Source organism: Lycorma delicatula, chromosome 6, assembly GCF_047948215.1.
Source record: "Lycorma delicatula isolate Av1 chromosome 6, ASM4794821v1, whole genome shotgun sequence".
NCBI classification, from domain to species: domain Eukaryota; kingdom Metazoa; phylum Arthropoda; class Insecta; order Hemiptera; family Fulgoridae; genus Lycorma; species Lycorma delicatula.
In genome coordinates, this window is record NC_134460.1 from 91,914,224 (window position 1) to 91,931,918 (window position 17,695).

The window sequence follows — 17,695 nt, forward strand, 5'->3', positions numbered from 1 at the left end:
CACAGATCCAAACAATTACAACCAACTTTTGGGTAACAAGTCTTTGGTCCGGAAGTAACATAGGCTATCTTAAATTGTATTAACCAAAATGAGGAGGGGTGCTACACTGGAAAATGAAATTTAAAAATTACACTATTTTAAAATTTTAATGATGGTATTCAATAAAACAATAAAAACAGAAAACATTTTGCCTCTTGTGATTTTTTCAAAATTTTGAAAAATTCATTATTCTAGAGGTATAAAAAAAAAATCTGCTCAGCAAAATGAAGCAGGAATGCATCGCAACTAGTGCCCGCCTGTGTGCTGTATGTTGCTGGTATGCACTGCATTGCATTGCTGTTAACACTAAAATTTCTACTTAAGTAGCATAATGTTTCTAAAAAACATCATATATATCAGTATCGTATTTCATAAGATTAGTACATTAAATGGTAAAATTATAGAAAATAAAATAATTATTAAAAAACAAAAACCCCAACTACTAATCACATCTACAGAGAATAATTCTGAAAAATGAACAAAAAATAGTTAATCCCTTATCAGAGTATTCCAACATAGCCAATATGTACGGAAAGGGCCTTTATCAGAATATTCTATCATTGATTTTTTGTCAGACTTTAATTTGCTCTACAATTATTTTAGAATGTAGTTTATCATTATTCCACAATGGTATACAGCACTATTAAAATTGTTTTCGTCGCATTCTAAGGTGTTTATCATACGTAAAAAACCATCTCATCTTGATCATGATTGATATTACGAGTATGTTTACAGGTTTATTTTGGGTTGTAGCCGTTGTTTTATGATTGAGTATTGTGTATACGCTTTATAAATTAATTTAAAAACTTTACTGTATGTTTGTAAATTGGAGATGCAGTATTTGTGGTTTTTTATCTTTATGTAAGTTTTTTTCTTATATTTGAAATGGCATTTACTTCAAAAAATGTTGACATTTTAGACCAGTTACAAACCTGTTTTAAAAATACATAAATGACAAATTTTCCTCTGTTTATACACCAGAGAGGGTAGTAGCTATCAATGAAAGCCTTTTGTTGTGGAAAGTTCGATTGAATTTCATAATTTATAAGAATGAAACGGCTAGAATTAGACTCAAATTTATTTTTGTCTGAATCAAAATCAGAATACACTTATAAGCTACTTGTATATACCAAAAGTGAAACAGAAATACTCCATAACACAAATTATGGGCATGCAACAAATGTAATTTGATGCATGACCTGCTTCAAAAGGGATATTTGTATATATACTGACAATTTCTATTGTAGTTCAGAGTTGGCTATTGTTAAAGACCTTACTGTTCACACAAGGTGGGAACACCTTGTGTATAAGGTGTAATAGAAAAGGTGTCCCTAAGGATTTTGTAAAACAAAAATTGAAGAAAAATGAATGACAGCGTTGAGTGAAAAGTCTGGTCAAATGATGCTATTTAAGTGGTGTGATAAAAGAGGTGTGCTATGTTTGTAAACTCTTCTCTCTTTTTTCTGTTTAGCCTCTGGTTCCACCAAAAGGTATTACCTTCAGAGGATGAATGAGCATGATATGTATGAATATAAATGAAGTATAGGCTTGTACAGTCTCAGGTCAATCATTCCTGAGATGAATGGTTAATTGAAACCCAACCACCAAAGAACACCAGTATATCCATGATCTAGTTCTCAAATCTGTATAAGAGTAGTTACTTTTATACAGATCTGCCTATTTTTTTTTTTATACTTTTGCCTTTACTAGAATGTTTGTCAACTCAGTATGAAGTTCTTCCAGTTGAGATAAGAAGAAAAGGGCAAAATATCATCATTCTTTCAATTACAAATGATTACAACATTTATGTGGGGATGTTGATAAAATGGATCACATGCTCGAGGAATACCCTCTTGAATGAAAAAGACACAAAATTTGGTTCAAAAAAGAATTCAAACACCTCCTAAATATGTTCATATTCAATGCACATACTCTGTACCAAAAATGTGGAGGACAGTACACACATCTGCAATAAACAGAGGCTTTGATGGAAGCAATTGTTGAAAAACATTTTGTAGCCAAACTGAAAACAGGAAGACCACCATCACTAGAAGAGGATCCTCTGAGGTTAAAGGAAAGGCACTTTCCTTTAAGTACGTAACCACAAACAGAAAGAGAGCAAATGCTTCAAGATGTGCAGTGTGTTCACACAATAAAAAGTGTAAAGACTCATCAAGATACTAGTGTACGGCATGCAAAAAAACTATTAAAAACAACCATGATAGAATAAAATTTATAGTAGTACAGACAATTACACAATTACACTGTAATTGAAATTACAGTGTAAAATATAATTTAGTGATATTTATTGGCGATATATGAAAACATCATTAATCATTAACATGTTCAAGGTAGGTTAGATAAATATAATAAAATACCTTTTGCATGAAAAATTACCGTTTATTAAACATATATTAGGCCATTATTAGTCAAAATAAAGTTATTAAAGTAAAAAAACAAAAAAAAAAAAAACAAAATAGTTCAAGATAGCATTATTATTTTATGTGAAAATACAAAGCCAGTAAGGGGTGAAACAAATTTTTCTTTCTTTTCTTAAAGGCATTTTTCAGGATACAATATGTTAGTCAGCGATGTGAAATTTAATATTAATTTACATTTTATGTTGTCTGTGTAGGCTAACTGAGATTGTGACTTTAATGGCCTCCAGTTTGTTAAGACTAACAGACACCTGAATACAATATAACATGTAGAAGTAATATTAAATTTCACATAACTGACTAACTTATTTAAGAAAAAACTGTTTATTTTTTTATTCGTTTCTCATAATTATTCTAGGTGGATGTGTACAAAATTAGTAGTCTGTATTTTTGCTTTTTAATAATTACTTTATATTTAATCAATTGAGATTTTCAATTAAAGTTAAATCTTTAAAAAAATTCTTTTTAACAAAACTACTTGCCATCCATTACTCAATCAATCCTCACAAACCTTTAGTCAATCATCTTCAGGTACTATATAAAATTACTTCATTCTTTACCTTTGCATAAGCTTCCTAATTTTATTACCATAATTATAAGAAAATAAATAGGACACTGACTACCTTTTATTTCATTTATGTGGAACAACTTGGTAAGCAGCATTTTGAAAACAAAGGGTAAGAAATAAGCATAAAATGATAGATGCCAAAGCCATACATTTAAACTGATTCCCATATAATACTAAAGTTAAGCAATGCTTGTTGCAGTCGCTTTTTTGATGGGAACTTGCATGCTGCTGGGATTTTAATGGCTCTGACCATAGCAGTCAATGCCAATTAAAAAAGTAATAAATAAAAATCTAAAATACTATAATCAAAATACAATTCCAAAAGATTATTATTATTTAGTTTTCAGAGAACAACAACAACAACAACAACAACAATAATAATAATAATAATAATAACAAAACAATAATAACCAAATAGAGAAATTAAGTACAAAAAAAAACCCTTAAATAATAATATTGTAATTTATCTTATTAAAATTTATTTGCAACACTAAACAAACTGAAAAGCAAACTAAGTTAAAATATATTGTTTTACTAAAATTTACCTTACTTCAAAATTAAAGATTATAATAAGTTCTCTTTGGTTGTAACAATAACTTCTTTTTTAAATTAACATTTTTCACCAACTACTCTAATGCATTATATTGTAGTATGTTTCCATACACATACATACACACACACACACACGTATATATATGTGTGTGTGTATATAAAAACATAGATAATTAGAAAAATCCTAATAATTAATCTTAAGTTATTGCCACACATCATGACAAAATCTGAAATTGTCTAAAAAAAGCAGACTAATGGTTTTTTGTACTTAATTTAAACAACCGTAATTATATAAAAGTTGAGTGGGTAACTTTTAACACAGGTGTTTTAGAAGGCTCACAGCATTTATTTTGCCATTAAATGACGGCACCATTTTTCCAGTTTAAAACCACCCTTACATGTATATACTTATACATTATCTAATCAATTTTAATTTTATTCATAACAAATTGATTATTAAAACTTTTGTAATTAATGAAATATTAATAAATACTGGCAGCAAATTTTCAGAAATGAAACTGAAATTAAAAAAAAATGATTTAAATAATAAATTATAGTTTGCAAACACATTGGGAGTACAAATGTACTTCACACTACAGCTGTTATTACCACATAACTTGAGTATTTATATAACTTATAATGAATTTTTATTATTTCATATCTACACATAAGTGGTAGATATATTATCAATCATACAAAAAAGGAAAAACGTCCAACATGTACAATAAAATAGGTTGCATATTTTCCTGCATAAATGTTTCATCAAAAATATTTTATGTAAAAAAAATTAAATTAGCATACCTAGATTTCTGTACTTTTAATACAAATACTCTTATAATATACTTTACAAATTTATTAATAAACTATAATATTTTTTCAAGGAAATTAAAAAATTAACTTTTAGAAATAGTTAAAAAAATTATCAACTCACTGTGTGTATGTAATGTATTAGGTTGAAATTAATATGCTACGCACTATGTTTGAATTAAAAAAAAAAAAAACTTAACAAAAAATAATGTAAAATAAATAAGTTTTTTGTAGTAAAAATAAAGCTTTTACAAATTCTTATTACATAAGTAAAAATTTGTGGTATCATTTCTTGAGCAACTATCTTACAATAAAAAAAAATAAAATAAAAAAAATGGTAAACCTAATGCTTGCAAACAATTTGCAACAATGAACTATTTTTTACATGAAGACATAATATATGCCATATCAATGCTGACCACAACTTATTTAAACTAAATAAATTCATACAATGCATACACATACAAGTAATTAAAATAATGAATATGAGAAAAATATAAATGCAATTAAAATTAAAAACAAACAAAATTCGTTGTATCCACTTAATCCCACACATCAATTAAAAATAGTTATTCTGTCACACATTAGATTAATAATAAAAAACAAACAAAAAAAAAACACAAAAACAAAACAACTTACAAGTTTATTAAATTTTTTTAGCATAGTATAAAATCAAACATATTCAAACAAATTAAAATAATCACAGATTAACATTTTTTTCCGTTTTGTTTGCATATACAAATAATTGTAAAATACAGAATTTTTAATTTAAATACAATGTCTTCAACTGATAATTTTAAATATGTAATAGACTACATATATTACAAATACTCTGACCAAAGATATTTTTTTTATTTTAAATTTATTTTTGTAATAATAAATCTTGAATAACCTACAATTCAATTCTATTAACAGTAAAACAATATTTATCAACACAAGACATACATAATATTTTAATTATATTCTTTTAAGTACATTGGAATATACTTAACTGTTTCATTGAGAGTTAAAAATATGTAAATAAAACTAATAAAAAGATTTATAACAACCTTATAATAAATTCTTAGGTTTTAAAGATAAAATCCCAGTAGTTCATAAATTCAAACATAAATTAATTACATAATGTTCAAAATCGCTAGTTTAAGTATACATGTGATCAGCATTGGTGAATATACAGTATTAATTTTCTTTTTTTCTTGTTTTTTTTTTTTTTTTTTTTTTGAAAAAAGGTGTACATGTAAATTTCTAACTGAACAATTATTTATGGAAAAATAACAATAAATAAATACAACTAATATTTATGACAATGTTGACAGGAACTCTCTAATATGTTCACGATCACGTTTTAACCATGCTGCATTCAGTCGAATAGATTCGCATGTCTGTTGGACAGAGCGTTCGATTCCTGCAGTCTCATGAGTCGCGAAAAATGACTCGATAGCACGAGCATGATCTTCATTAGCAAAATTTTCATTAACGTGCTTAACCAATCGTGACAAGAGACCTACGCCCTGTACAGTATTAAAATAGATTACTTAATTGAGAAGTAAAAACATACTGCAAAATATTTTTTAATACTATGAAATAAATACAGAGGAGGAAATATATAAATTATAATGAAATAACTAGTATCATTATTAAAAATGTAATACTAAAAGAAATAGTTAAAACAAAATAAAAGAATATATAAAAGAATATTTTATACAAAAACAGGTAATAAAAACAAGTATTTGGAATAATGCAACCAGCAATGATTAGACAAAAAATCATTTTTTGATAAGGTCTTCTGTTCTTAGAAATAGGTACAACTGCTAATGGCTGTTTTGAGTTTATATAGAGAGGATGAGGAGTGTAGAAATTAAAACATTACTGAAATGTGAAATGAGTTAGTTGGGAAAAACTTCTTGAAAAAAAAATAAATAGATTGCAGCACAGATGACTAAAGGGAAAATGGGAAAATGTTCAAACAATTTTTAAAATGTAAAATTTTAACTAAAAATCTCTCTTAAGAAGATAAAGGAAAAACTTAACAATCCAATCTTAAAACAATTACTTACATAATAAACTGTATACGAATGCTAAGAAAATATGAAAATCAAATAGCATCATAGTTTTTTCTTTTCCTGTTTAGCCTCTGGGAATTACCGTTCAGATATTACTTCAGAGGATGATATGTATGAGTGTAAATGAAGTGTAGTCTTGTACAGTCTCAGTTCGACCATTCCTGAGATGTGTGGTTAATTGAAACTCAACAACCAAAGAACACCGGCATCCACGATCTAGTATTCAAATCCGTATAAAAGAAACTGCCTTTACTAGGACTTGTGGTTAATTGTAAAACCCAACTACCAAAGAATACTGGTATTCACGATCTAGTATACAAATCCGTGTAAAAATTACTGACTTTATTAGGACTTGTACGCTGGAATTCTCGACTTCCAAATCAGCTGATTTGGGAAGACGCATTCACCACTAAAACAACCCAGTGGGTTGCATCATACTTGAATATTCACAACTTTAATTTTCACTTTAACCAGTAAATCCAATTACCATCTTTATTGAATAGTTCTGCAATTCATTATCAATTTTTATCTATATAGCAGTCAGAAAAATAACATGAAGTACAGAAAATTGTACCCAAGTTACCATTCTGTACCAGTCTAGCATTTACATATGCATCTATTACTTTGTCTGTTTCTGACAAGAAAATGACTTGATGCTAAAAACATTGCTGATAATTCTATTATCATGATGAAATACATAATAAAATAATGAATGATATGTTCTGTTAAAGACTATCAGGAAATATAACAAGGAAATAAATAAAAGCAAGAATTATGAAGTAATAGCCAAAAACAGATACTATTCAACTAATCAAACCATACACATTAATTATTATGCTCAAAATAACAAGATAATGGGCTATGTGAAAATACCTCTTTAGATTTTTCTCTATTTATTAAATATTCATTTTTTTTTTGTCTTCAGTCATTTGACTGGTTTGATGCAGCTCTCCAAGATTTCCTTTCTAGTGCTAGTCGTTTCATTTCAGTAGGGTATACTGAAATGGGGTCTATCTGCTGTATATCAAAATTATCATTAATATTACCATATTTGTGATCTGCTCTGTCAATTCTTTTATCTGAAACATTAAATCTTCTCTTTCAAACTTGGTTTTTTTTTTTGTCTTCAGTCATTTGACTGGTTTGATGCAGCTCTCCAAGATTCCCTATCTGGTACTAGTCGTTTCATTTCAGTATACCATCTACATCCTACATCCCTAACAATTTGTTTTACATATTCCAAACGTGGCCTGCCTACACAATTTTTTCCTTCTACCTGTCCTTCCAATATTAAAACGACTATTCCAGGATGCCTTAGTATGTGTCCTATAAGTCTGTCTCTTCTTTTAACTATATTTTTCCAAATGCTTCTTTCTTCATCTATTTGCCGCAATACCTCTTCATTTGTCACTTTATCCACCCATCTGATTTTTAACATTCTCCTATAGCACCACATTTCAAAAGCTTCTAATCTTTTCTTCTCAGATACTCCGACTGTCCAAGTTTCACTTCCATATAAAGCGACACTCCAAACATATACTTTCAAAAATCTTTTCCTGACATTTAAATTAATTTTTGATGTAAACAAATTATATTTCTTACTGAAGGCTCGTTTCGCTTGTGCTATTCGGCATTTTATATCGCTCCTGCTTCCTCCATCTTTAGTAATTCTACTTCCCAAATATTCATAGTACTTTAGATATTAATCATCTCTGTACTAAAAATACTACTAACCATGACAGCACTTTTATAATTAATTAATTAATTAAATAAATAAATAAATAAATAAGGTCATTAGTATTTTTTTGCCACCAGATAATGAAAATAATATTAATCAAATCATTGTTAACAAACAATATTAGCTTATGTGATCAGTAAAAGTGAATTAATTCTCAGAAAAAAATAATAAATAAAAAAATAAATAAATATATATATATATGTACACATTCATTTTGTTGGGAAATGTATTTGATGGCAAATATTTTTAATTAAAAAAAAAAAAATATATATATATGTATATTTAAGAAAATGTAGAAAGGAATTCTTTCATGCTATCACGATCACGTTTTAGCCAAGCTGCGTTCAATCGAATGGTTTCACAAGTCTGCTGAACAGTGCGTTCGATTCCTTCACTCTTGTGAGTTGAAAAGAATTCTTCCAATAGTTTTGCATGCTCTTCATTAGCAAAATGTTCATTTACACGTCTTACTAAACGTGGCATAAGACCAAGGGTTCCCTGCATAATATCAAAATAAGTTTTAATAAATCAATTAAAATTAATTAATTAGTTTTATTATAAATGAATTATTATCACTATCATAGAATTCTGTCATATGTACACTACTAGGTTAACCCACACAATTTTTTTTTTTTGTATATCTTAATAATAATTTTCTTGACTTCATTGAGGGGTCCTAAAAAAGAATGCTAGGATTTAAAAAAATTGGTTACTTCCAAATTACTAAAAATATGTAATAGGAATGTTTGTTTTGTGTGTTCATAAAATTTGTAGGATTAATCATACTGAAATAAACTTACTTATTTTATACTCCTCCTCCTCTCAAATGGAGCACTAACTATACATCAGAAAATAATGTATTATGCGGTAGTGATTTTAAATGAATACATCATAAATAGGGTACAACTTATTGATAAGGCTATAATAGTACATCATAAAATAAAGAGCTTGGTTTTGAAGAGTCAATTTTATGATATTCTTCATGAAAAAAAGTTAAAAATTAAATTAAATTTTATACTGTATTAAAATAAAATATGCTATTTTATATATTACTGTACACTGCTACTTATTAAAAGAAAAACTATCGTTTATTTATTTAAAAAAATCCATAAAAAGTGCTCCTCTTTGTTAATTTGCCCTTTCCCTCTCTTTCTCTTACGAGAATATCTGTAGGAATTATGTTACAATTACACATAAAAAGTACTCCATGTTTAGAATATTAAAATTTAAATAATTCATAATTTTATTAGATAATCCAAAAACCAATTTTAAAGTACATTTAAGAACAAAGTTTAATCTGTTGTTTAAGTATTTTTGAAAAATTCCATGATAGTTGGTTTCACGATATGGCAGACATTAAAGAAAAATTATTATTTAAAATTTCAAAGAAGATATAACAATAAATTCAGAATACACGTAAGACCTAGCTATATTAGACAAAAGATCAAAGATTTAAACAGACCCACTTTAATTAATGTATAATACAAAAGCTAAATGACATTTTTAACCATCTGATTATTTTATACATGACAGTGACAGAACAGGACAATGAAGGAGACTTAATCTATGAGAGATGATAAAAACATTTCACCTTCAAATTAGCCACTACAAATATTGCTTGAATTTTCTTAGCAAATGGTGAGAGAAAATGATTCTTTTGTAAGATCAAATAATACTGATCCAGTCTAGTGCACAGTTTTAATCCAGAATGATAAAACATTAAGAAAGTGTGTCCTTGTTAGTTTATGTCTGAGGAAACTATGTTCTGCAATTAGCTTTTTATAGGTCAAAAAAATATAACTCCATAAAAGTCATGAAACTGTGCAAATGCATGGACCAGATGTACAACATTGGGAAAGTGTTACAAATTTTTTTGTGGACATGAAGAGGAAGCAGGATGCCTGTCAACCTCCGCTGTGAAAAGATTCAGCAAGCTCAAGAGATGTTTCTGGAGAAAAGGTGGGTTACCATCGATGCGGTAGCATCTTCTTTGAATGTGATGGTTCTCCCCAATAAATCATAAATGATGAGGTTGGCTTTTGTGAAGTCTGCGATGAGTATCAAGACAGCTTACTGTAGAATACAAGTTCAAATAGATGATGAAACATGTATTCATAACTATGAGCCAGAATTGAAATGGCAGCGCATGGAGTGGAAACACCCAGAATCTCTGACAAAGAAAAAATTCAAGACAGAGCCAATGATGAGAAAGATTATGCTGGAACAGAAACACCTGGGATCTCTGATGAAGAAAAAATTCAAACTGAGCCGGAGACAGGAAAGGTTATGCTAACTGTTTAGGGTGCAAAAGGTTCTATATGGAAAATTTTATGGAAAAAGGAAGTATGATCAACAGTGGGAATTAGAGTGAAATGTTGGTAAACAAGCAGAAACCAGCAATTTGCGACAACTGCTGAGGTCTATTGTCAAAAGGTGTTGTTGCATTAACATCTATGGCTAGCCACACTATTCAAATAAAGTTGAATTTTGAGGTAACACTCTCCCTACAGCCCAGATCTTGAACCAACTTTCATCTGTTTAAGCCCCTCAAGGATGCTTTACGAGGTTGTTGGTTTTCCACAGATTTAAATGTGCAGGAACCAGTAAAAAAGTGGCTTCACAAGCAACCAAACACCTTCTCTGTGGGATATTAAATTTTAATTCAACAAATTTTCAAAAGTTTTATTGCATCACTATTTTTGATTTTGAAGATTTTTGGTATATAACTAACTGTTTTTTCAAATTTTGGGCCCAAAATAAATAATGAAGGGCTTAGGCCTTTTTATGTCTGTTTTTTTACCCTTTAACTTTCGGGTACTAGTAGTACTTATAAAAAAAAAATTGGACTGTTACCAATGTCCTTCATTAGAAAAAATGACCGCCAAATCATAAGATTTGAAAATGTCTCATATTTGGAGCCCAAAAACCACACGTGGGACAGGTGGCAAAAATCTGAAATGTTTACAGCAGTAAGTACTTTTTATATACTTTAAAACCATATAAAATTTATTTTGTTAATCAAAGGGGTTGACGAGTAATGAAGCCATCAAATCCACTAAAAACACTGTTCCGTCTAACTGTGAACTATGTGTATCCAAAAAATTCACAGCATGTATTTTTTCAGATAATAATGTAGGCCTGCTATACAAAATATTTTGATATGTCTATAATGAGATAGCTTATATTCTAGAGTTACTGTTCTGATTTCAATGTTATATGTTGTATTGTTGTTAGTGTTAATACTGTGGTTGGCTGTAGTTGCTGTGTTAATACTATGTACACTTGTTTATAAATTAATTTTATTAGCAGTGAACTTGTCTTTCCTGCGTTATCTTTTATTTTTAATTTTATTAATTATAGAAATTAATATTTTAGCTGTAGAGAAACTGGGATAAGAAAAAGTGAGATGCAATTGGTAATTTTATAATTTATACTAACTACATTGTTATTGTAAGAACCTTGCATTTTATAAAAATGGACTATGCAGTGTTCAAATGGCATTCACACTGAAATAGTATGTCACAAATTGACTTACAACAGATCCTCAGTACTGCACAAATTTTTAAATTTACTGAACAGCAAATAACATTGTTATCTTTAAGAAGTGGATGTACTAAAACAAAAAATATCTATACTTTTCATAAAACCAAATATTTAGATAAATATTTTCATATTAATGGGAAAAGTTGCTCTGACCCATTTAGCTGTCATACTAAACCGGTTAAGAAATTTCTTCAAGAAATATCTTTAATTAATTCCAGGCAGAGCACTGTGTACAAAATGCTTTAAAAAAATACAAAAACCACAAGATGATACAGAAAGCGAATTGGAATGCCAAGATTTATTTGAGCATCAATGTGTTATAGTCGAGTCTGTGAATAAAGCTTGTTCAGCACTTGGTATTTTCCCGATTAAGGTTCAAAAATATCGAGCAGCGCAAAGGAACCAATTCTAAAAAATAAAGTTATAGAAATAGCAAAGTCAGTTATCAGTAAATTAAATGATTCCTTTCATTTAAATATTTCTAGAGAAGAAACCAATTTAGTACCTAAAATTATGCTGATTTAGGTAGCAAATATGAAGAATTAAACATTAAAATAAAGGATAAAATGAAAACACTTACATCAACCCAGAAAAAAATTAATATTTTAAGTTTATTACCAAGCAGCTAGAGTATTTAAAAGGGCATGTAATGACTAATTTTTTGATGAAAATGTTATTAAATGTGTCCAAGATTTTTGCCAGAATGATGCCAGGCAAGGATTGTGTCTCTGTAAGACAATCTGACAGGAAGAAAATTAATATTAAAAAAGGCTTATATTATGTAACTTAAAAGAATTGTACACAGCCTTCAACAAAGAAAAACAATTTAAAAATTGGTTTTTCAAAATTTGCTGATTTAAGACCTAAATTTTGTGTTCTGGCTGGTGGGTCAGGTACTCATTCTGTGTGTGTGTCACCCACCAAAATGTAAAACCCATGTTATCTGCTCTAAAAATTAAATTTGATTATAAAATTCTCCTTTCAACTATGGTATATGATATAGAAAAGGTGAAACGTGCATGCTGTCAGTGTGAAAAATGTCCAGGCACTAATGAAGTTCTCAGATTACTGAAAGAGAGCTGGGATGATTTTGATTCTGAAATTATTTTCAAACAGTGGGTTTCTGTTGACCGTTGTGTACTAACTACTTGAATTCTTCCATTTCATGAGTACTTAGATAAACTTATTGAAAATTTAAATAATCTAAAAAGCCATCATTTTGTTGGAAAGAAACAAGCTAATTCCTCAATATTAAAAAGGAAAACTTGTTGGAGGGTGAATGTATTGTAATGGGAGGCTTCTCTCAAAATTTTCTTTTTCTGATAGATGAAGTCCAGTCATATAAGTGGTAAAAAATTAATGCCTCAGTACATCCATTTCTCATATATTTTAAAAATGAAGGAAAATTACAAAGCCACAGCTACTGCATGATTAGTAAGTACTTGAAGCACAAAACTACATTGTTCTTCTGCTTCCAAAAGCAAGTTATAAATAAAGAAAAAACACTGTTACCGTGAGTTAAACAATTTTTTTATTTTTCTGATGGCTCCTCAGCCCAATATAAAAACAAAAAAAATTTCATAAATTTGTGCTACCATTAAGAAGATTTTGAAATCGCAGCTGATTGGCGTTTATTCTCACACCAGTAGATCAACTACTGGAAGAACACTACATTATATCTAAGATGAATGAGGACCAGTTCTACTAAAAAAAAAATGGCAGGGGCACTCTAAGTTATGTTGTTAATTGGATTTGTTATCAAAAAGGGCAAGATATATTCATAACTTCCTTTAGCAGGAGTAAAATAATGTGAAAGTGAATTTGAATTGTTTATAATTTTGTAATTGACTATTTATTTATTAATTATAATTTATTCATTCTAATGAGTTTAGTTGTAATTTTTATAATTTGAAAAAAATACATAACATCAGTATTTTTTGATGTGTTTTTTACGGTTAGAAAGTGTGGTGTTTTTAGCGGTTTTGTTGGCTTCATTACTAGTCAACCCCTTTGAGTAACAAAATAAATTTTATATCATTCTGAAGTACATAAAAAGTACTTACTGTTGTAAACATTTCAGATTTTTGCCATCTATCCCACATGTGGTTTTTGGATCACAAAAATGAGATATTTTCAAATCTTATGATTTGACGACCAATTTGTATGACGGACATTTGATAACAGCCAAATTTTTTTTTTATTGGTACTACTTATACCTAAGAGTTAAAAGGTAAAAAACAGGCCTGTTACCTTAAGCCCTTCATTATTTATTTTGGAACAAAATTTGAAAAAAACAATCTGTAAACGTAATTTCAGTAAACATTACAAGATTTGGTTATGTAACAAAATTAATTTCGAGTTCACTAAGATGAAGTTCCATCTTTACTCTTTCCAAAGTCATTTTTGACCATATGTACGATGTAAAATAAGAATGCTACAGCTCATGGAAAAAGTGACAAAAATGGCTGTTTTTACCTGTTGGTGAGTTAGAAAATAGTCTATTACACAAGAAAATGTTTTTTTAAAAATATAAAAAATATTTTTTGGCCACTACAGGGTGGGTAGTTATATATCAAATATCATCAAAATCAAAAATAGTGATGCACTGATCATTTGTTGAATTAAAATGTAATACCTCCCTTGGAAGGAGTATGCCAGCTTGTGGACCATTGGACCTAGTGTATTGAAAAGGGAGGTGTTTGTAAAAAAATGATGTAAGGTTTGCGTAAATAAACTGAAAAACGAAAAGTGTAGATAATTTTTGACTCACCCTTGTAGAATAAATTTTTATGTAATCTATAGAAAAATATTAAGCTTCTACAGTGACATAATTTAAAACAAATAAAAGGTTTTCACAAATTTAATGTTAACAAAACTCTCTCTCTCTGTGTGTACACATATATATATATATATAGTATACATTTTGTTTTAGTCAAGAAAGGATTAAGTGTATGTTAAGTTCTCACTTGCAGAGTTAAATAAGTCCAGTAACATTTATGTCTATTTACTGCCAGCAAAAAATTAAAAGTTATTCATAAATCTGAAGAAATTGGTAATCATCATATAGTGACTGTAATTATAAAAAAAGAGAGGATTATTTGTAGGCATATAAAAATAATGCCTAATATTTTTATCACTGGATAATGGTTGTACCTAAAGCACAAGAAGACTGACACTGACATTAAAGTTTGCACTAGCTTTGAAGGTTTCTTAAACAAATATTTACTTTCATTATTTCTATAATTAAAAATATTAATTAAAATCTTATTTTATGGAAATTTAATCTAAAAGTGTTTTTTTATTACTTTTAAAATGGTGACCTACAATATAAGAAGGTTATTCTATGTGACAAAGTTAGCACCTTTTTTTTTTTAAGTGCAAGATTCCTAGCAACAAGAGCAGAAATCTTGGGTTATTTTTTGGTGATTATTCCTACACTTGTGTAGGAATAATCACCAAAAAAGAGAACTTGTTTCATTATTCAAAATGGATATATTTACATCCTTCATAGTTAAATGTAAGAAAATGTGTAAAACAGCATCTTGGTATTTGATACATTCTTTATTATGACTTCTTGATGTAAATAAGAAGAAGCTCTCCTTGTATGGTAAGTCAAGCAATTTATTTACACGAGAGGTATTCTGTAATTGATTTTAGATTTGGTACTGAAAGTAAACTGGCTGTATACTAGAACAGAATGTAAGCAATAGCAATCTTCAATTTACAATCTCCTTTTAGGCACATTAACTACTCATTCTTTTCAATTCTGGAAAATACAAAACTGCAATTTTTGTTCTTGTTAACAATAAAGCTGGATAGGTCAATTCATTTTTTTATTAAGAGACCATATCCTATTTTCTTCAAACAAGACATGTCAGTCCCACTGAAAATATTATGTCTATAAAATTTTATTCCTGAGGTTAGATGAACAAGTAATACACAATTATTCACCTAAAACCACAAAAGTTCTGCCTCTAAATTTTTGTTATCAAACCGAAAAGTGACATTATTGTTTTGGGCCTGCAAGGGAGTTTAAGAATTCATGGAACTTGGAACCAAAATAATTCTGAAAATTAAATTAAAAAATCTCTTTCGGTATACCAGAAGGCGGAGGTAGATTTCACTGGTGCTAAGTAAGGGATAAAAAAGATTTCCACCTTAAAGTTAAGAAAAACTTCAAATTTACTCAATAAGACAATGGTTGCATGTGAAAATAGTTTCACATGTTCAGCATACGACAAGCCCCATCTTCTTACACTTCCAGCAATATTTTGGTCATCCCTTGCCGTAAGGGTTGGTCATATCAAAAATTGTTTTAGACAAAAGTTTTATGTAATGTTTAAAGGACTAACGACCACTTTAAACTGATTTGATACTGTGCCTATTAAGGGAGGTATGATTTTTTGTCTTCGAAACCTCATTTTTACCACCTCTGGGCCAATCGTTGGTGATATCAAAAAACTTTACTTAAATAAGTTTTAGGCCTATATCCAAATAATAGCAGGAACTTTAAATGAATTTGATATTTTACATAATAAGAAGGTTATAGTGATATTTTGTTTTTTCAGAAAAGCCCCCAACAGTCCAATTTTGCCCATTAACGAAGTTGACTGAGATTTTGGGTCGTTATATTTTATGTATAAATTTGAAAGTGATTGGTGGAAAATTGCTGCAGTTATCGTGTCCACAAGACAGTGAAATATATATAAACTTTTGAACTGTGGTTTTGGGGGGTCTGGGGGATGAAATTTTATGGAAATATGCTGAAATTTTCTGGAAGTTGAATCATGGTACCCATTTCAATTGGTAGCTTTCTTATGAAATCTACCTAACTTGGCAAAGAAGAATGCTTTTGACATTAATCCAAAACAAAGAATGTGGCACATTCACAAAGGTATTTTTCTGCAGTGCCACTCTATAGTTCTCTCAAAAAAGTAAAAGACTTTCTACTCCCTACCCAACAGCTGAACAATTTAAGTAATAATCATTTCTGCACCAAATGAAGGTCAAGATGGCTATCCAGCAGCAGTTTGTTGCCAAAGAGCTCATGGATGAGGTTAACATCTGTCTGACTGAATACCTTGACAACAAAGTAAGTTTTTTAATAGTCCTATTACATGAATGAATTTTAATTCACCAGCATTAATATATTATCTTCAGTATATTTTTAACATTCAAATTACTGTGCAATTTTTTACTTATATTACTTTTAACTCTTGATGATGGATTGAAATAAACTGAAAGATTTCGAGAAATCACATCTTTTTGCCGGTAAGGTGGACATAAAATTTTTAATTATTTTTTATTCTATTTTTAATAGAATAAAAAATAATACTAAGCTAAATAATAATAAGATATTATTGGCTAAATATTAATAAGATACTATTAGCTAAATAATAATAAGAATAAATAATAATAAGCTACTGAATATGGGTTATTTTGAATATATAGGTTTAGTACCTAGGTTATGAATACATAGGTTAAGTACCTAGGTAATGTTGATAAATAGGTAACTACTTTATAAGAAAATATTTTCTTTACATTTTTAATCAGTCAATCAGAAGTCAATTTTGAAAAAATTCTTGCAACTAATATGTAATCATCACCAGTAATTACTGCCACAGTATTATTTTCAGAAATGATCAAGGATAATGGATACAGGTTATAGCAAACTGATATAATTAAGTAATGGATATGGATTAGAAAAATGCATCCTAAATTAAATCTAATGGTCTGTAAATCAGTTACATATAAATTATTACTATTAAAAGAGATAGAACAAAAACTCATCTTTGAAATGCAATCAAATGAATTCAGGCAGGAAATACTCAGTAATCTAATAAACCGGTCAACAGCTAGCCCCTATATAGCCTTTTATGATAGAGGTAATCTCATTAGTATAACTGTAAAATGTGTACAGTTATATTACTAATTTGTGAACAATGAC

At 28.7% G+C, this 17,695-nt stretch overlaps 1 protein-coding gene across 4 annotated transcripts in view; it reads right to left on the reverse strand.

Moving 5' to 3' along the window:
* Positions 1 to 3,356: 3,356 nt before the first annotated feature.
* Positions 3,357 to 17,695, reverse strand: part of Psa (puromycin-sensitive aminopeptidase) — a 78,478-nt gene continuing 64,139 nt past the window's right edge. For 2 of the 4 annotated variants that reach the window (XM_075368100.1, XM_075368098.1), the window contains exon 14: positions 3,357 to 5,915. In XM_075368100.1, the coding sequence (XP_075224215.1) occupies positions 5,703 to 5,915 (213 nt within the window). In that variant the 3' untranslated portion in view covers positions 3,357 to 5,702. Of the gene's footprint in view, positions 5,916 to 8,407; positions 8,704 to 17,695 lie in introns of those variants that run through there. The other 2 variants (XM_075368097.1, XM_075368099.1) reach the window with 2 other exon arrangements.